This window comes from Echiichthys vipera (genome assembly GCF_963691815.1).
Source record: "Echiichthys vipera genome assembly, chromosome: 15".
Lineage (NCBI taxonomy): Eukaryota > Metazoa > Chordata > Actinopteri > Perciformes > Trachinidae > Echiichthys > Echiichthys vipera.
The window spans coordinates 4,367,466-4,388,576 of record NC_139840.1 but is presented as its reverse complement, the minus strand read 5'-3'; the positions used below and the strand labels follow the sequence as shown (position 1 = coordinate 4,388,576).

Below are 21,111 nucleotides of genomic sequence, written 5' to 3'. Positions count from 1 at the left end.
TGATGATGGCAACGTCACAGAGGTGTCATTTAAACTGTGATGGAGGCTGTGAAATGGTCTTGAGCAGTGAGGTGGGGTAAGAGAGAGTGAGAGAGGGAGATAAATACAGTATGTGTACAGACTGACCTGGTTTGGTACATTAGACCTTAGAGGTAGATTCATATTGGACACTCCACTCATCTGGTTCCCCATTGGCTGACGGTTCTACGTAGGGGATAGACAGAGTACTTTATTAGACTCGACTGAAAATTACGAGGGACAGCAACAACCACGTAACATACGCAGCAACTTAGAACAGTTGTGAAACATCCAAGAGAATATGAAGCCTCTTGGATGAGAGGTGAAACGTCTTCCTACACAAATAACCAAGTCCAGTTGCTTTTGACTGAAACTACTTTGGGGATAACGATGACCTGGACAAATGAGAACATTCACAGGCTTATACTTGATGACATCGCAAGTTTGAGACTTACTTGTCTGGTTTCAGGCTTTGAGAGAGAGAGAGAGAGAGTAGCTCATTGATTAAATTTCCCCTAGGCCACAGAGAATGGGTGTAGTTCCCCTTTAACTGCTCCCCTTTGGTGCTCAAAGCCAGGGTCTGTGCAGTCCTCTCCTGAGGCACAGTACTGCTATGGTTTGGCACTCGTTTGACTGTGGGACCGCAATGACACCGAACACCTCTTCATGAAACGTATTTTAAATCACAACTGCATTGTACGCTATATTCTAAATGTGGCCGATAAAGGAGGATTTTTCTCAGTTGCTTCACACTGCATTATTCCAGCGTTAAAACCTGCAGTGAAGCCTCAAAAGACCCCTCTATGTGTTTCCTGCCACACTTCAGCTCCCCCGTTTCCAAGCCGGCACCGACAGAAATGTAAAAATGGAAGTGCAAAAGTTGTGTCTCACGTCTGAAGTTCCTGCTAAATATTGAGTGCTATTTTAGTAGACATGCACAAAATGTTTTCCCCGACTCTCCACCGGGTAGCAGTCAAGACTTTAATATGTAAATGTGGAGTGAGAAGTGGTGAATTATGATATTTCAAGATTTTGAAAACAATTTGCAGACAAATATAGTGTTAGAACATAAAGGTCCTGTACATCCAATCACAAAGAGGAACATTATGGGGAAACAGGGTGAGTCACAAAGGGTACAGTCTGTGTATGCAATCATCTTCATGAGTGAGTGTATGAATGTGTGTGTGTACGTGTCATGTGTGTCTCAGCAGCGGAGAGTTAATGATGGAGGCAGAAAGCTGCAACATGTTCCTTTCTGGCTGCTGCTGCTGTGTAAACCCAGTGAACCTCGTCGGCCTCACGATGTGCTCTGTTGCATCGTGCAATGAGAAAAAGAAAAAGAGCAAAAAGAGGCTGTTTTGTTTTGAATTTAAGTGTCTAATGAAAAAACAATGACTAATCCTTTTTCACGACAACGAGGTTTGGCATTTGATCAAGGACGAAACAAGGACCCAACGTGCGTCAAAACCATGCTTACATTTTTTCAGAAAATTTTCTTAAGGCATTTGATGGAAAATCAATTCATGGATGCAATTCTGAACATCAACACGGCGAGTTACGTAGCCGCTACACTTCATTATGTCATTCATTCATTCATCTTCAACCGCTTGGCCCTATCGGGGTCGCGGGGGGCTGGAGCCGATCCCAGCTGACATCGGGCGTGAGGCGGGGTCCACCCTGGACAGGACGCCAGTGTATCACAGGGCACATAGAAACATACAGAGACAGACAACCATTCACACCTACAGGTGATTTAGAGTCATTAATTAACCTAACACGTGCATGTTTTTGGATTGTGGGAGGAAACTGGAGAACCCTGAGAAAACCCACACAGACACGGGGAGAACATGCAAACTCCACACAGAAAGGCCCCCAGCCGGGTTGCAAACCTGGAACCTTCTCGTTGTGAGGTGACAGTGCTATCCACTACACCCTTATGTGCCAATATTAAATGTTTACCTGCGGGGTGTTATTCAAACATATCAGCTCCAAAGTGGATTCAAACATTATCTCAGCCAGCTGGCCTGCGTGAGACAATTAAGAATACGCACGTGATAGTTAACAAAACGTAACGCATCGATGAATATTAGAGCTTATTCAAATTCCCAGTAATGTGTTCGGTTTTATGTTAGATTACGTGGAAGGTTATGTGAGAAAGATTGCCGTAAAAAACAAATTCCGTGACTCCTGAAGCCTGGAAAATGAGATTTTGCCAAAACGTATTCAGGTTTTTCACGTCAGTGGGAAAACCCTGTATATATGATGATTTACCTCCATAAATATCACAACACCGTAAGAAGAATGATGTCAAATATTGGGGGCCACCTACCAGCTGGGCCTGGAGTCTGTGTTGCAGCTGGAGCCTCAGGCTGTTGGGCTGAGGCACTCCTGGATTAGGCCCCCCTGGCCTCATCCCGACTGGCCTGGGCCCCACGCTTCCAGGCATCCTCATCATTGGGGGGTAACCAGCAGGCGGCATCCTCTGCGGCCCCATGTGGCCACTCATAGAGGGGCCGTGGAACCCGCCATCGGGTGGCATGCCCCCGTATCCTGGCTGGCCACCGTAGTGTTGACTGTACAGGAGAGGCTTCATGTTTGCCGCTGGGTCCGAGGAGCCGAGGTACTGGTCCTGGTCTGGCATAGGACCCTGCAGGGTGGGAAGATATGAGTGTTTTGCATTTATCGATTTTGTAAAACACACTGAGAATATAAAATCCTCTGTAAAAAAGTCCATTCAAACATTTTTCTGTAAGTGACTTCTCATTGTTCCGCAGCCAGGTCATTCTTAGTTCAGTTTGAAGTGGCTCACCTGTCCAGCCAGCGTCGGGATTCCCAACATCTTGTCGATTTCCTCCAGACCCTCGTAGTCCTTCAACACTGAGCACAGCTGGTGCAGCAGGGCTCCTTCATCTGGCTGGCCCTCAGGCCCCGGGCCGCAACACCGCATCCCATCCTCCTGGGGGGCGGCGTACGGTGGCCTGTAGGTATCTTGGTGTCATTATCACACCACACTCGACAGAGCCCACATCTGAACTCTAGAACTACTGCTAATGTCTAAACTGAATTGGATGAATAACGTACCTGCTTTGGTTTCCATAGTGATCCATAGCCATCATTTGGTTTGACCATGATGCAGTCTGATTGGGTGGAGGTTGTTGCTGAGGATAGCCTGAGTTTGCCATCTCCATCTCTGAAGGAAAGAAACATATACAGTGTCAGAATAACTTCAGGTATCTGAGAAGAGTCGATGGCTGTTTCTTTCTTTTGATCCAGACCGAACCTTTCAACCACACATCAAAAACGTGTCCAGACCTGCTTCCTTTCAAATAAGAGGCATCTCCAGAATCAAACCAATGCTTTCACACTCTGAACTGGAAAAAGCAATGTATTCCTTTATGTAACTACTGTAACAACTATTGATTTAGCTTTTATTTCTCGTCTTTCTGCTACTCTTACTACAGTCTTATGTTTTCTTCTTATTTACCATCACTTTGTCTTGTTTTTGTTTGGCCCTACTGTTTAGCTATTTGTTGTAATTGACTTCTGGGTAAACTGCTTTTTACTTTGTCTGTCAAAGCACTTTGTAAACTCGGGGCTCTATATTCCACCCGGCGGAAAACAGCTATCATTGCTAGTTTCAGTCAGCCACAGTTTTTAATTTTTTACACCAAGCGCCCAAGTTGTGTAAGTAGCAAATGTACTTGCACCCATCTGTGCACCCATGTGTATGGATTTTAAAGTGAGGTGTGGTCAGGTGCATTGTTGGCACATTGCTATCTTGAGGCAGCAGAAAGCCGTTGTGCCTCTGACCAACCAAAACCTGATCTAAAGTCAAAGCTGCTATGTACTCCTGCCATTTACGGGGCTCATTAGTCATAACAATTAACAGTTATATCTGCGGCTCTGTGGTTAATCCACAGACTGGTCATTAAAAAGTGCAAAGGCTATTTACCCCTGGGTACAAATATCAATGTATGCTATTTGTACTATGGGTGTAGCCAACAATGTTATTATCACCCGTTTTTTGCCTAACCCTAACCAAGTATTTTTGGTTGTATTATTTTCCCCTTAGTGTAAATAGACACTGTAAAAGTAAACATTGTGATTATTGCGCATGAGTGAAATACATCATTGATGAGTATCACATTCTCTAAATTGGGAACATAATAGAGCAGAGCTGCTGTCCGCTGGTGCTTCCCTGTGCGCAATTTCAAAACGAGGAACAGCAACTTATTGATGATTTATTTCAGATGCTAAATGTGTCATTTGGTTTCCTTTGTCAAGTTTAGTGCTACAGATTTCAGTTTTGCTGTTTAAATGTCCCACAATATTTTCTGCAGAGGCATTTCGCAACAAGTCCTCGTTTAAAAAGCAACAGTCTTCTTTAAGCCCCTCTCACCTTACTTCGCACCCATAACATGTGCCGTCTAACTAGCAAAGGTAGAGCTGGTCTCGCCCTAAATACACTTGCTCTATAAATAAAGTTACTATTATTGTTTCTTCTCACCGTTGCCCATCATCTGCATGTTGACCATGGCTCTGGATCCAGGTGGGCCTCTCGTGGGCAGCGCAGAATTCATGTTGGGGACCATCCGACTTGGTCCAACCCCATGGCTCATCATTGGCCCCGGAGTACCTCCTATGGGCCCCTGGGGACCCCAGCCCTGCTGCATGGAGCCCCGCATTGACCCATTACTCAGCATGCCTGATTTGGGGAGAAACAAAATGATCAGATTTGGGGATTATAAGGCTGCGTTCACCCTGCAGTTCCAAGTGACCTGAATCTGATTTTTCTTCTCACATGTGACCCATATGTGATTTGCTTTTGACAGTTTGAACAGCACAAGTCGGAATATATCTGACATGTTCGAATCAGAATCAGGCCACTTTTAAATGTGCTACTGAATCGGCTACGTATTGGATTTCTTTGAATGCAACTGCAATCTGAACAGCCAGGTGGCATTTAATCCGACGTCATTCTGACCCGCGCTGCACTGTTTTGTAAATTAAGGACAAATAAAGTTGACTGAAAAAAAAAATGTGCCACAGACCGGAGCCAGGAACAGAATCAAAAACCAACATGGAGGACAGTGAAGCAGGCGGCCAGTGGAGGGAGAGTGAAGGTTAAGTATAGTTTTAGGATAGTGTGCTGCCACACACTGTTCTTAGCATTCAGCCATAGAGTCCTACAATACCCGTTGGCGTTACCATGTTCACTTCCCTAAACACCGTTGTGGCGTGATGTCATCAATGATCAACTGCGCATGCGGATCTTTTCAATGGTGTGAACTGTTCACACAGCAATCGGTAGTCAGGCCACATTTAAACACGTAATGTGAAGAGACAAACAAAAAAATCGAATTTGACCAATGAATCAGAATTGTGCATTAAGACCTGCAGTGTGAACGCAGCCTAAAAGTGATTATATCCAATAAAGGAACAAAGATGTGCATCTAATGTAGATCACCTTGTTTGAAGAATTAGAGGAAGTGTTTTGTGTTCGGAAGAAATGATTTTAGCAAATATGAAAATGTATCCCAAAGTAAATTTTACAGCCAAAATTACATAAAAGACATTTGAAAGTATGCTATCAGAACTTGTATGCATATTTGTGTGCACAACAGTATTTGAGGCTGGAACCACAGGGCACTATTTATCTTCCTGCTAACCTTGATCGGCTATCGCAGCTGGGTTGGCCATACCTGCATGGGTTCCCATCATGCCTTGCTGCTGCTGATGCTGCAGTAAGGAGTAGGGGCCGGTGTTCCTGTGCTGAGGGGCAAAAGCCCTGCCAGCGTTAGGGTTGGGGCCCATACTGCTGTCCAGAGATGTGCTCCTGACTGGAGGAGCACCACGACCCGGTTGGCCTTGCCTGGCACCATTAAAGCCTGCTGGGAGGACAATCTGTGTTTCTTTATCTTATTGGTTATACAGTATAAAGTATTTTACATATCCTGAGACGAAGATATGATGAAGGAATCAATATTCTCCTAAGATGATAAATATTTTTTCAATTTCAAGAGTCAGAAATCTCTCCAGATGACAGACGTACTTGCGGGGCCGATGGGAGGCAGGGCTCTGTGCTGGGTGGGGGGGCTGCTGTTGTCTGTCATCTGCAGGATGTCGCTGATGATGCTCTGTTTGTCCACAGAGGAACCAGGCGGCACAGCGAAGGAGGAGGACGAGGAGGAGGCCGGTCTTCGGACTGGTGGCTGGCCTGTGAACAGCTGCTGCTGGCTGCTGTTCTGCAGGTCCTCCAGCAGGTCCTCCAACTCACTGGTCTGAGAACAGCCACAGAAAACAACTGGATCAGATACCTCAATGACATTTACCGCCTTATCAGCTGAAATTCAAGGGATTAAATGTCCATTTAGATTGTAATGTAGATTTCTATCACAGCCACAGTCACCAGATGGATCTTTTATTCATTTGGGCTGTTGATCCACGCATACCACTGAATATGGTTTATGATTTCTATATATTTTATAAACTCAAAACCACACAGAAAGAATTTTCACTGCGCATGAATCCTGAAAAAAGTACACTTTCAAGCTTTCCGGTGCCTCAAATACAAGGTATTTTTATCCTTCCTGGTGTTAATATCATATAAAATATGCATTCAAAGTAGAATAAGGTATTTTTTGTCTTTGTTCTGTTGTTTCATAAACACGCAGAGAAATTAATACATGGAAATAACTAAATGGAAACACGGAGAAGCAGCGAAACAAAAAATGAAAACGAGAAATCTGATATTCCTTTTCAATGACAACAGTGAAAGAAACGGAACTCCCCGCAGCAATACAGCGTAATTTAACCCGACACACACACACACACACACACACACACACACACACACACACACACACACACACACACACACACACACACACACACACACACACACACACACACACACACACACACACACACACACACACACACACACACACACACACACACACACACACACACACACACACACACACACACACACACACACACACACACACACACACACACACACACACACACACTGGTTTCCTCCGGCTGTTTGGCTGATGAATAGAGGAGGAGCTAAAAATAAACTGCCAGCACTAATGAGGTCATGTGTGATGTACAGTACAGTCACTGCTCTGTGTAGCCGGTGTGTACACACACACACACACACACACACACACACACACACACACACACACACACACACACACACACACACACACACACACACACACACACACACACACACACACACACACACACACACACACACACACACACACACACACACACACACACACACACACACACACACACACACACTCACAACAAAGCCACACATTAAGGGCAAAATGGGGACGTGAGGGACATTGTGGCCTCCAACTTTTTTAAAAAACAAGTGGACTGGAAGGTCAAGTTTTATCAAATTTTACTTTCTACATAGCGCCAGATCAAAACAGAAGTCATTTAAGGATACCTTTCCTATGGAACCGGTCTTTACCTTGTCCTGTAAGTTAAACAAACTTGATAGCCTTACAGTATGTTACCTATCTAATTAACACGATGGCTCGTCACTTCAGTCGCCACATGGTCACGTTTACAATTCTCCTCTGATCTGTATCGCGCACGGCGGAGTTCCACCCCGATGTGCACAGACACATCTGCACGCACACGCACACACACTCTCCCAAGAGAGCGCGCGTCAGAAAATAAGTCGCGTCAACACACTGCAGTGACCAAAGCTGCACACTTTGCGGATAACTGTCATAAAAAGAAATGTTCTAATGTTTAGTTCAATGGAAGTGTTTGTGTCGGTGTTCATCTGCCAGCTTTATCACACACAGCACACATATAATACAAATGTATGTATGTATGTATGTACACAGTCTTACACTAACACACACTTTGTAACCCGGATACACAACACAAACTGTCACATGTTCTTCTGCACTCACTTCTTTACACTTAAAACATACACCCTATTCTTTATTTCTCCAATTTAATTCTAATCTTATTCCTAATTAAAAGCACTTTTCAGAAAACGTGCTGTTTCTATTTCGTATGTGAAGGAGAAAACAAAAAAAAAACACACGCAAGCTTTTGCTACAAGAGAGCGCTACACTGAAATATTGGTGCTCCTGAAACCAAGAGTGCCGCAAATCACCTTTCACTCTTCTGGGTGGTTTGTTCATGCGTGCATTTACTGTATACACACACACAGTACAACATACCCGCTGTGTATTCAGACAGACATGTGCGACTACATACAAAGATACATGCTGAGCCACATACTGTAAACACCGACCCGGCTCTGCTGACCGGAAGGGCTCAAAGACGGGATCAAGACTGTAAACAGTGATTGGGGAAGAGACTCGCAGCATTTTCTTCACCAAAGAACGGCCTCCGATGAACAAAGTGGATAAACTTTAGCCCATATAAATGGATTATTGAGTGCTGCATCGTGATTGTTACAGAAACAACTGTGTCCCCAATAGCACCATTGACACTACATCCTCTGGTGTTATGCAAAGAGTGTAAAAAGTTTATAATTATGGCGATATATTGGGCACACGATATCTAAAATTTTTTGGGAGTTGTGAATCGATTCAGACATGGATCGATTTTTCTTCTACAGCTGCACACACAATCACAATGGTGTTTTTGAATTCTCATTTGCACAAGCCTTTTGTTTCCCTATTCCACACTCGCACACTGAAACACACACACGCTTGTAAAGTTTACACAGTACTCGGCTGAATCCCTTGCCAGAGCATCTTGTGTTACAGGGAGTGTGCTAACTATCTCCTGACAGCCTGTCATCAGCTGCCTCCAGAGGAAGTCAACACATATCCGACAGAATCAAACACCAGCTCCAGGGTGTCAGCTCACTCTGCTTCTCTCTGGAAGTGTTTAAAGGAGCTGTTAAATACATCCATAAGTCAAAGTTGTCAAGTGATCGGATTCCTTCATTATATTTATTTACTCATAACAGCAGCAGCTAATCCATTTGATAAGTGGAACCAGCAAACCAGCAATTGGCATTTTCTGCATTATTAATGACTTAAATGATTGACTGATTTTCAAAATAGCTGGCGAGTAGTTTTCTGTCAATCCGCTGACAGATTAATAGTAACAGCACTTACAATAAATATCATTTTCAACAACACTGACCTGGTCCGCCATGCTGAAACCTGCTTCCTGTTTCTCTGTCTTAATGTTCAACAGCTTGGGTCCGTCGCTGGGTTCCATCTTGATGGCTTTATCCAGGATGCCGTTATCATCTCTGTCCAACAGATAGCGCAGCAATGCATTGTCCTTCTTTTTGGGGCTCCCCGGCTCCTGTTTTGTGCAGAGTTCAGTGTTGTCCCCTGGAGCCGACTCTGGACCAATGGTGTCTTTTCCGGTAGCCTCAGCCGTCAGCTTCGCCAACTCCACGGGTGAGGTGCTGTTCTGAAGCAACCTGTGGAGAATTTTGTGTTTCTCCTTTAGTGAGGAGGGGTGGTTATTATGCCCAGCCCCACCCACGCCCCCGAGCCCACCTAGCGGATCCTTCTGGTCGTCCCCCAGGGGGGGTGATGAGCAAGGATCAGCAGGCTCTAATTTGGTGGTGAGGAGCTGGAGAAGCTTAGTGTGCCCTTTTGTGTTCAGAAGGCGATTTTGGGCGTTGCCGGGCTCTGATAAGCTTCCGTTACCTTCGAAGCTGTCAGGGTCACCATCGTTTCCTTGCTCGCCCTCCTGGTTTGGGGATGACAGCATGTCTTGCTGCTCCTCAAAAGTTCCCAAGAAATCGGCCTCTAAGCTGAAATTGTTCTTGGCTTGTTGGCTACCAGTGCTGTTGCTGTGAGGAGGGCTCTGAAGGCCAGTCGACTTTCTGTCAGGTGACTCTGGATGCTGTTCCTCTGTGAGTCCCTGGGAAACCCTGTGGCCCTGGCTGAGTGCCTGCAGTGCACTAAGGGAGTTGAACCCTTGGCTATTTCCTGTGCTGCTGCATACAGATGCTGGCGAGTGGAGTCCAGCTGCAGGAGAGAAAGAACCAGAGGGATGCTGAGAGAGATGAGGGCTACTACAGGTACTGCTAGCCGCCATGCTGGGGCTCTGGCGATGACCAGGAGACAACATGACGATGCTGGGGCTTCCCTGGGCTGAAGGGCTGCCTAACTTGAGTGCTTGGCCGCTTCCCTGAGGCGTGGATGCCTGACCAGACCCACAACCACGTCCTGGGGCACTGGAGGCCGTGGTGGAGTGGTTCGTGTTGCTGGTGACGCTGGCATCAGGGGAAGGGGAGGGGCCGCCCACACTGGTTGGGGTTGTTGGCTTGGCCATGACCTGGCTGCCAGCTATGTCTGCGGTCATGCCACGCATGTTCTCCCTGGACAGAAAAGGAAACTGGATATTATCGGTCGATATTGACCTTTCACAGAGATATTAGAGTATGAGTAGTGTTGTATATGATTTCCGATATGAAAACCTTTTTTACAGAACATATAATGCAGAAAATGATGCAATGATTCAGAAATGGTGTCATATATTGTAGTAGTGATATATGATATGATATTTGCGTTTTTTAGGTTTATCGGTATCTGCCGATGCGGGCTGCTGCGTTCGCGATAGTTTTTTTCATGGCATGATTTACAGACAGGCGTCCACAGGCAGCTCCGCGTTGCTGGAGAAAAAAACGGTATCGGTTGAGCCCTTTACTGTAGCTATTTAATTTTATTCTTTATTTAAATTGTCAGCAATTGACTGATATTGATTTTTTTATTATTCTTTTTATTTCTCAGTGCTCATTTCTATAATACTGTTTAAGTTTCTTATGGAAAGCAGCCTTCTGAGTAACTTAAAGTCATAACAGTGCACAATCCACACAGTATTGCTTTCGTTCCAGCTCAAAAATTCACTATATCTGCCACCAGATTGGTAATTTTTCTCTGCAATATCGGTAAAATCCCCTTAAAAATCCCTAAAGAATCCCGCTTAAAGCTGCTGACAGCCAAAAAAGCAAAGTGAACTTGAACTTTCATGCTTACTTCTTGACTTTAACAAAGAATATTTAACTGCTGCATTTTTGTATTTGCCCCTTCAAAAGCACGACCCAGTGTTCAAACAAACAATCACATTGCAACTGGTGATTTTCAGAAAAATGTCTACTAAAAGTAGTTAATTGAGTGGCAATGATAGCACTCTGGATAAAGTAAAAAGTACACGATGAAGAGGTTAAGTCACTCATGCAGAGATCAGCTCTGACACAGTGTACATAACTGAAGAAACAAAGTTGTAATAAGGCCTAAAGCTGTAACAGAGAGAGAGCTTTAAACAAGAATCGGCTTCAGCCAAACACCAAATACACAAAGCGTTCATTGTGCTGTAGTGATCATTTTCAATGTGAAACTTGTGGAAGTAAAAAGTTCTCGCCATTGATCCCCCCAGTACCCCGGGTAACAGTCCTGGCATTGTTTTCGGGACACTTTCCAATTCCTGACTCTGAATGGTCATACTAAAGGCTGGATGCTGTTTGAGTCGCAGTTGCTCCCGTTGGGGGGGTGGGGGGGGGGGGGGGGTGGGGGGTGAAGGGGGTACAGTATACTGGACTGGCTGGTAGTGCTTGTGTCAGTTTTGTTCTATACATGTGGTGGTGGTTCTGAATAAGAGACTCTTTGTTCTTAATCTACAGGCCTTTGTCCAAATCAAGAGGAAACCACAAACACTGAGAGAACATGTGAGAGCAACATACCGAGTGGAGGGCTATTTAACAGATAACTGCAAATACTATTGTTATTATTATTTTGTAATTAAAATATTTATGTCTTATGAGGGAAAAGCCTATTTTAAGAAAGGTTAGTTTGGGGGTAAGCCACAGCCCGCTTGCTCTTGTCAGAGAGCGAGCAGGCTAAAGCTAGCCAGCTAACTTTAACTTAGTTACTTTAGTAACCTCAGAAATTTAGCTGATAAAGTCATTTGCAAATGACAAACCATCCAGGAGTCTGGATGATTTAGCTGACGTTGTTCACTCGAGACAGCATTTTGCCACCTAGCTAGAAATCCGTCCGCATTAGCATGCAAGCTAACATTAACTAGCTAAAACCACAATATATTTCACATGTCAGTGCTTCCTCTAAGATATTTATCAGCACTGGGGGTTATGTTGTACCACACATGCTGTGCCTCTTCTACACACACCCTGCAGCGGCCGGCAGTCCACAGACCTAGCCTCGCAAGACCATCCTGATCTCGCGAACTCCACTGTATTTTACTCGCAGATCGGCTTTTTTCTCTCTGATCCTTCTGTTGGAATATGGACCGGGCACCTGAAATTGGGCCTTTTATTCGTAAATTTGTGTTACACAAACGGCGAATATCCTTTACCGACATGTTGTTTACTTTGCCTCGACACTGTTAGCACGTCATATGCTTTGTTGATCTGAATGGTTGATTTGGTCTATCATCAACATAGGTGGTGATAATCAGATGATCTCTTCCCAAGAGATCTCCAAACGAAAGTTCAGAGATGGATGTGCAGAGCAAATGGAAATTCAATCAATCCAGAGAAAATCAATCTATCTGGCCAAGTCAGGTCCCTCATTCAGGATAAACCTCAACACCAGGTGTGATCCTGAACGCCCCTGAGTCCGAAGCTTCCTCCGGACGGACTCGCTGCAGGTTTAAAAGAGAGCCCTTTAATGTCCCTTTCCAGTTCCTGCTGGACAGTATAATGTATGGTCTCTGACCACACAGAGTCTCTCCGTTCTCTGTTGCAGCCTCAGTTTGGGTTTTAGATTGAAGAAGTGAATTTTTATTTAAAAGTTTTACTCTTTGTTGGAAAACTGCAACTACGAAGATATTCTATACTAATCCTACTGAGCTAGACTATAAATCTATAAGCATATGAAAAAATGTGTAATAGGTTTAGAAAATGTATCAAGGGACTTAAACCCTGCTTCTTTCGCTGGGATCGGCAGACCATAAACTCAACTATAACCCTAATACTTCACTGAAATAAGAATCAGTTCAAACTAGTCTCTTGTCAAGGAAGGCTTAATATAAAGAAATATATTGTTAGACTTTAAAGATACCATGGTCAAAGGGAACAGCTTTGATGCAAACAATATACAGAGGATTTTCTGATTTAATTGTTTCTTCTCTATTGAAAAGGAAACAAACAAACGTACTTACAAAATGAATGACACTTACACGGGACAGTGAACTAAAAGTAAAAAGAGTTTACCTCTGCAGGATGTGCAGGGACATGTAGAGCTGTGGTTCGTTGGTCGCTGCAGATCGGATCAGCTTGCTCTTGGTGTGAGCTGAGACGATGTTCCCGTCAGCCAGGGAGAATCTGTACAGAGGGCTGAGCGCATGGCCGTTCCTCAAAACTACAAAGGGGCAGACATAGACAGAATATACACTTGAACACACGAGTAACAGCAGGTGAGGGAGACAAAATATACGACGTGTTTCCTACAAATTGGTTCCCCGAAAAGGGGAATACATTCATACATACTCTCCCAGCATTGATAATAGGTAGATTATGCTTCTGCAACCTTTGATTCCTCATATAAAATATAAAGCAGGTAACCCTCAACAAGTCCCTGTTGAACTTAGGAAAATCAAGAATTGCAAAATTAAAAAGAATGAAAATAATTCAGCTACCGAAAGAAATAATAAATAATATGGGGGAGGTTTTAAAATTAAAACTAGAATCACCGCCTTGCAGAGATAGACTTTGAAAGGAACTTAATAAAAGGTATAAAGTGTATTTTTTGGTGAAATGTGATGGTTATAATGTACCGTATTTTTCGGATTATAAGTCGCAGTTTTTCCATAGTTTGGCCGGGGGTGCGACTTATACTCTGAAGCGACTTACGTGTGAAATTATTAACACATTACCGTAAAATATCAAATAATAGGCCGGGCTATTATTTATCTCAGTCACGAAAGAGACTCGGCGTATATCAGCAATCGTCACACACACACACGTCAACCAGTCAAAATTCGGCGGGGGCGGGTCATGGCAGAAGTGCATTGTGAAATAAAGATGCTACCTGTGGTGTATAGTGTGCGAGTGCGATTTATATATGTTTTTTTCCTTCTTTATTCTGCATTTTCGGCTGGTGAGACTTTTACTCCGGAGCGATTTATAATCCGAAAAATACGGTAGAATAATAACGCAATCCGAGGAAAGTAGTGAGGTGCTGATCACTGGAAGCAGACCTGACAGTAGAAAAGAAGTGTAGCATGCTTTGGCTCCAGATGCATTTCTCTTTAATATAAATAATCTTTCAGCCCTCTGACCTGCTTCAAGATCAACATTTAATGTTGTCTAATGCTCTGAATTGTCTTGCTCACCGTCTTGCTGGTGTTTCTTAGCGTAGGACATGTCCCCGTCATTCTGCAGGTGAAACCTCTGAATGCAACGCCGAACTAGGTCCTCCCAGCCCGGCTTCATGGACGCACGGAGCAGACTGGTGTCCAGGGACGTGATCTTCCCTAGACAGATAGAAGACCTGATGTTAACGGATTACTGTCATGTTTCAGATGTTTGCCTCTTATGAAGCAGCACGGTAATAATTACTAAACTAGTGGATTAGAGTTCCAGCAAACATCCACCCTGCTGAAGAAACGTTGACACTGTTTCTAACATGGTCCTGACCTCAGAATAAAAAAAACGGATGTAAAAAGGATGTGGACAACATTATACACTACTATACTGACTGATCCCACAGTGCATTAGAACCTCCCCCCAGTCCTACCTTGTAGGTCTTGCCGCGTGGTGAAGCTCTCGTAGGTGGGCATCACAGGTCTCTCTTTGACGGGGACTCTTCTCGCCACACAGATGAGGCAGGACTGGAAATCTGCATGTTTGGAAAAGCACGGGTTAAAATAGGAAATCCTTCACCAACACTTACATCTACCTAAATGCAATGGTCCTAACATGTATATGAGAATATAGGTAGGGTGGTAGAGAATAGGGCTGTAGGGATGGGCGATCGTTTCTATTTTCGTATCCTCCAAACGTGTCTACTCAAGATTGCAGATTACCAGGGGGAGGCGGTGTGGCTTAGCGTCTGACGGAGCTTTGACATAATCATACCTCTAAGCTTCGTACGAGCAGTACAGTTAAAAGTTACATGAACAGGGCTGTATTGACAAGGATCTGGTGGTAAGATAGCATGATACAGTGGTCATGATTCAATACATTATGATACATTGTGATATTGTAAGCAAGTTGATATATTGGGATTTTTTAAATGTAATTTTAGGAACACACCACCTTACGCATCTGTGATTACGTTGGAGTGGGAGAGTCAAATGGCTGAAGATACATTATCACACATTTATACTGCCAAAGACCGCATGGTATTAGCATGTGTGTAAAGGGGAGACTCGTGGGGACCCATAGAATATATTTTTATTCAAATACCTTGAGGTGAGAGGTAAAGGGACCTCTTTGAAAAAATTTTTTTCCATTGCCAAAAGTTACTTTGCAAACTTCGAACCATAGTTGGTACCAACGGATATGTTTAGCATCATAAAACACCAATATCTTCACGCTAGTTTTAAAATGGAACCTGCTACGGACTGTTAAAGACAGCTTTAATGACCAAGATCGACCCCCCTCGATACAGTGTTTTTGAGAATCAACACAGTAACACAAAACATAATATCACAATATTTTCTTACACCTCTAATATTCGGCTCCCTTTAAATAGCCTGTAGATGTTTCTCATTCTCAATTCTCGTCTGCACTTGTACGTGTTCTGGTGGACCTGTGAAACGTCATCAGCCGCAATTCAATATTCTGCATCTAGCCGAGTGCGGTCCAAATGCCCGGATGTGACTTGCTCTGCTCATTTTGTTGAGGATGCATCAGAGGCGACTTGTGGACAGGCAGGTATCCCAGAATGCATTTCATATTAACGGCCGTACTGCGTCCTCCCGTCCTCCGGAGTCTGGGCTCCCGAGTCGAACTTGCAAAGTCTAAACTACTTAGCCCATAAGTCCGAACTTGGAGTACTTGGTATTGAGAAATGCCTGGTGTATCTGTGCTTGCATCATGTTCTGTTTAACATTATTATCGTATCTTTAACATTACAATTACGACTTACTCTTACTCGGACTCTTACGGAGTGCAAGGCACAGTTTTGGTGAGTTTGTAAATCATCAATATACGATTGCTTATGGGTCTGTTACAACAATGTGATTTTAACAACGGGACTCTTAACGTTATGAACTGAACTTAAACTATGACCACAGCTGTACCTAAGCCGTACTGCAGCATTCAAATCAAACTCAAATCATGAACACCAACTTCAGCCTCATCAGCAAAGTCAAGGAATCGCAATCTCAGACTCAGGCTAAGTTTTAACATCAGAGTACACCTCAATCTGTCCACCAGACATCCTCCTCCTGTCAGTGGAGAGATTAGCCCAATATCTCGTTGTCAGACAACTAAAATTAGAGTGCCAGACCGATTTTTTTCCCTAGTGTGTGTGTGCGTGATAAGATAAGATGGGAAGATGACAAAGTGCCACGTGCCAATTAATGTCTCTCCCGGTGGACTGGTGGTGATGAAAGGAGGACGGGACACAAGAGACTGCGTAAAGTGGGAACAGAGAAGTGATTGGAAAATGACAGAAAGTCAAGACAGAGATGGAAAGATGGAGAGAGAGAGAAAAATGTTGAGAAAGAACATGTATATAAGTGGAAGGGCAAAACTAAAAAGACAGACACATAGAGAGAAGGGATCAAAGGGACGGAACAAGAGATTAAAACAAGGAGTGCAACAGAGGATGAAGATCGAGAGGGAAAATGAGGAAAGATTGAATTAAATCCAAATGAAAGGCCGAGAAACGTTTATAAAAGAAACAAACGTCAAAAGATGAAGTAAACAGTAAAAGCAAGAAAGGGAATAAGTAAAAAAAAAAACTAATAAAAGTTAGAAGCAGTACCTTCCCCCTCTTCCTTGATAGACTTGGGTTCGGAGACGGCGAAACACTGCATGGTCTCGTACTTCTGCTGCGATGCGTCCTGCTGGTCAGATGCCGGCCGGGCTTCGCCGTCGGCGTGAGGGTTGACCAGCATACGGCAGTTGAACGTGTGGCTGTTCCTGTTGGACGCATCACTGCTGCGATGATTGACTGGCAGATAAAGAGAGACACCGAACACATGAGCAGGTGGTCAATGAGAGCGTGTAAAATGAAAAGCAGATGATATTTGGCTTTGAAAGTGCCAACGTGCACATCGCAACGCCAGACGGCCGTATCCTGTGTTGCAAAGACGAGCCCCTGGAAAGGTATCTCACCTGCTAACCAACGGTCATCACTCGTAGCGCGGAGCGAGTTGGGATAACGAGACGCTGGAAAATGGCGATACTTATGCAGCCATTCAGTTAGATTGTGAAGCCAGGATATTCTATTAATTTTACCTATCTTAAACAATGCACGGTATATCACAATATAGCATGTTTACTGGTAATTAATAATGATTTATCTTAAAAGAGGAATTTTGAGTGAGTATGCACTTGTTATTATCAATATAGATAACATGGTGTATCATGTTGATATAAGATTTCATCACGAGAACATTTCACTCAAAGACGATTGATGATCATATTGAATAATTGCCCAGCTCTACATGATATTATTTCATTCAATTCAATTCAGACTTCACAGTAGCCTGGCGCAGCAGCTCCAGCTGGGCCAAGGCCGTTTAAGCAGCCTGGCTCTGCAGCAATTGAGAGGACACTGGCCAAGTCCCTGGCAAAGAAGCCTAGTTGGTATTTATATATAAATAAACAAACACATTTATGATGTAGGCCGGAAAAATGAGCTTCCCTCCTAAAAAGACCAGAAGCTGCCACTGTATTACACAGACGTATTGGTATAGCCGTAAATGTTCTCCGGTATGCACCTATATGAAAACCTTTTTCAATTCAATTCAATTCAATTTTATTTATAGTGCCAAATCTTAACAAAAGTTATAACAGGACACTTTACAGAGTAGGTAAAGACCACACTCTACGACTTATAGGTTTGCACCTGCAACCGACTGTGTTTTTCCAAACTGATCTCAAGCCTAAACTTCTAATTCTCCGGAGCTCTGTGGACTTGAACTGACACAGGTCTGTCAACACAAGATCACCATAATTCTAATATTGTTTGCTCTGCTGAATAATCCCACTGGTTTGACAGACAGCTTCCGCTTTGTTCAGGTTCATTGAGGTGATTCACCTCGAGCTAAAACTTAAGAAATAAAGACAAGAAAGGTTCAAGGATATGTGCATACTCTGCGTTGTTACTAGCTAATTCAAATAAAATCTAAATTTAGCCTAGCAGACGCTGTAATGCTGCTGACAGCAAACTACTAACTGTAGCTACGACCTGCTACTAGTTAAGGACAGTTGAGGACCCCCAATATGGTGCCTAGGGAACATCTCACATTATGTGAAATCCCGTCTCCATCACACCATGTTCCACTGAACTCCCTGTAGGTCTTACCCAGGCTCTTGGGCAAGAGGTTCTTGACAAACTCAGCATGATCTCCGACATGCAGCACGCTGTAGACACTCGTGTTCATCAGCTCCTCCTGCTGGCAGTGCAAATACTGGCTGACGTTCTCCGAGACAAACACTATATTGCCCTCCATGTTGACCACGAAAAAGAAGCCGTCCAGGGCCTGAGAGAGTGAGGAAGAGGAGACAGAGACGAAGACAGGAAGGCAGAGGAGAGGAACGAGACGGTTGGACGGAGAGAAGAGGTGGAAAGTAAAGGTGCGGGGATGTTTGGAGAGAGGGACACGGTAGAAGAGACCGTTAGAGCAGCGGGAGGGAGGGAGAAGACAAGGTAGAGAGAGATTAGAGGCAAGCAGGAGAGAAAGAAGGGGAAGAAAAAAAAAAGTGAGGATAAAGAGGGGAGATCGGATGTTAATTAAAGTTCACCTGATCTTTCCGCCAAGCTAAGTAGACTCAGTTAATAAATCAACAGTGAAAGTTCCACCTGCTGAAAATACATTTCTAAAACATCATTCAAAGTTTAACCATTGTTATTTTATGTGAGCGAGTTTAGCATTCGTTTAGCACGAATGTTTAATTTTTGTCCGCACGTTTTGGCACCAGAGAAAGTGCCTCGTCTTTTGTAAATATACAGTAAAGGATTTGTGATCTGCGTGGACTGGGCTTACTTTAAAATCAAACTTACAAGTCAGACATTTCAAAATGAAAGGAGCAAATATTTGGGGAAGTGGGGTACTTAGAAAAACACAGCAAACTGTTGAACATAAAAACTCACTCTTAGGGCGCACTCACACTGTACCGTACTTGTCCCACCTCCCTCTCCCTCCGCGCCCCAGGCCCGTTTGTACTCACACTACCTGGGCCTCGCACAAATGCTTCTTGCTGTCCATACGTCATCACGCTGTAACACGTCACACGCATTGATTGACGTCATCGCGATGCGTCGCTTTGTTTACAAATCTTTCCATAGACCTCAGAGTTTTTGTGCGTCTTGTCGACTGTTTTTGAATCTTTTCATCGACCAAATCTGCAGTAAACACTCCACCTCCGCATCACACCAACGTGAACCTTTCACCGCCATTGTTGTTGTTGTTAAATGTCCGTGCGTGGTCCATCCTTCTTTTTTCTATGTCCGAACCGATTTTGGCGCGGTGCGGAAGGACAGTGTGAGTGCGCCCTTACTCATTAAAGGAGTTGATCACTCAATTTCCCCTTTTAACCATCTCTCTTTTTAGAAGGCAGGAAACGGGGGAATTCAATATTCTATAAAGCCACACATGTAAACTATGCACTGTGCTTATCTTTAACATGTTAAAATCCATTACTGTTTACTGACTAACCGTACAAATTTTAAAGTAATAAATGAAACTAATAGAAAACTGTAGTAGTATGTGTCTTGGTTATTTAAAAGAACATGCTAGTACAGCAGTGGTATAGCCACAGTGGATATTCTATCAAATTATGAAAATAAAAACCATAACATTTTAGAATAAATCAAGTATTAATACTTTGTTCTCTAATTTTGACCCCCACTGTATATGGCTATGCGAGCTATGATGGGTAACATATATACCAGTGTTTTTATTGTTTATGTGTGTTCTTTATTTTTCTATTTTTGGTAAACATAACAAAATGTTACGTTTAAATTCTGTGAAGATGTTAAAATAACATGAACCGAACCAATGATGCTGTATGCAACGACACAATAAAGAAATAAAATCCATCTGTTTTTGGTGAAAAATGCAAAAAAAAATAAAAAAAAATAAAACAGAAGCTCCGTAATTAAAGTCATGTTAAAATACCAAGCAGTCATTTGCAGTGTGCTGTTATAAATCAAGGCATTAAAAACAAGTCTCCGGTTGCCTCTCTAGCATCGTGGGTGTGTGTATCTGTTCATTCTTTCATTCCTGTCGACTCAGCATTTTCCATCTACATGTACACAGTGTGATTTGTCCTTTAGCCGACCACACGTCGACACAAGCCTCCTACTGTACGTCTGCCTGCTTATCACTGGGTCTCCACTGTAGAATAGGACAGAACAGAATAGAGGGGTCTTGGCTAGAATGATATTTATTTCCCAGCAGATACCTCAGCCAATGTTGCGGCTGGTGAAAGCTATATATAGCTTGTGTGTGTGTGTGGGTGTGTGTGGTCAAGCTCCGCCCTCCTTTTCTAATCTGGCTTTTCAGAAAGGTATTTATACCTCATTGGGTCCCATGTTATACGTCACCACACACACATGCACACGCTGGAATAGGCCCGATGAGGGTATTGCTGCTAGCCAGAGGAACTGTTATCTCTCTGCGTCACCGTAAAGGGTACCGCCATTTTAAGTCAGAATGTGCGAGGCAACAACGTACAGGAAAAACCTGCACTTCTACTGCTTCACTTTGAAGAATAAATAATTTAAACTGTTCCCCTCTGTTGTGTCTGTTGTGAAAATGGGAGTGCTACTTAGTTGGTCAATCATAGGCCGCTGTTGTAAACGGACACTTGTTTGAATAAGCAGCCCTGGTGTCACTGTTTTGTGTCACTATCTTTTCCTCAGAGCGTGATAACAGGGGCTCACTGAATTCGAGCTGAGCTTA

The 21,111-nt window shown here is 43.6% G+C and overlaps 1 protein-coding gene across 1 annotated transcript in view; it reads right to left on the bottom strand.

The window, feature by feature from the left end:
• The window catches only part of LOC310957343 (nuclear receptor coactivator 2-like), a 43,488-nt gene that overhangs the window by 4,275 nt on the left and 18,102 nt on the right, over nucleotides 1–21,111 (bottom strand). Inside the window, exons 5-17 of the mRNA XM_083927870.1 lie at nucleotides 18,510–18,687; nucleotides 16,962–17,150; nucleotides 14,763–14,864; nucleotides 14,359–14,499; nucleotides 13,238–13,385; nucleotides 9,187–10,384; nucleotides 6,071–6,299; nucleotides 5,688–5,906; nucleotides 4,526–4,723; nucleotides 3,100–3,208; nucleotides 2,828–2,996; nucleotides 2,348–2,665; nucleotides 127–204 (exon numbers count right to left, since the gene is read on the bottom strand). Coding sequence (XP_083783996.1) covers nucleotides 127–204; nucleotides 2,348–2,665; nucleotides 2,828–2,996; nucleotides 3,100–3,208; nucleotides 4,526–4,723; nucleotides 5,688–5,906; nucleotides 6,071–6,299; nucleotides 9,187–10,384; nucleotides 13,238–13,385; nucleotides 14,359–14,499; nucleotides 14,763–14,864; nucleotides 16,962–17,150; nucleotides 18,510–18,687 — 3,276 coding nt within the window. The remainder of the gene's footprint in view (nucleotides 1–126; nucleotides 205–2,347; nucleotides 2,666–2,827; nucleotides 2,997–3,099; nucleotides 3,209–4,525; nucleotides 4,724–5,687; nucleotides 5,907–6,070; nucleotides 6,300–9,186; nucleotides 10,385–13,237; nucleotides 13,386–14,358; nucleotides 14,500–14,762; nucleotides 14,865–16,961; nucleotides 17,151–18,509; nucleotides 18,688–21,111) is intronic.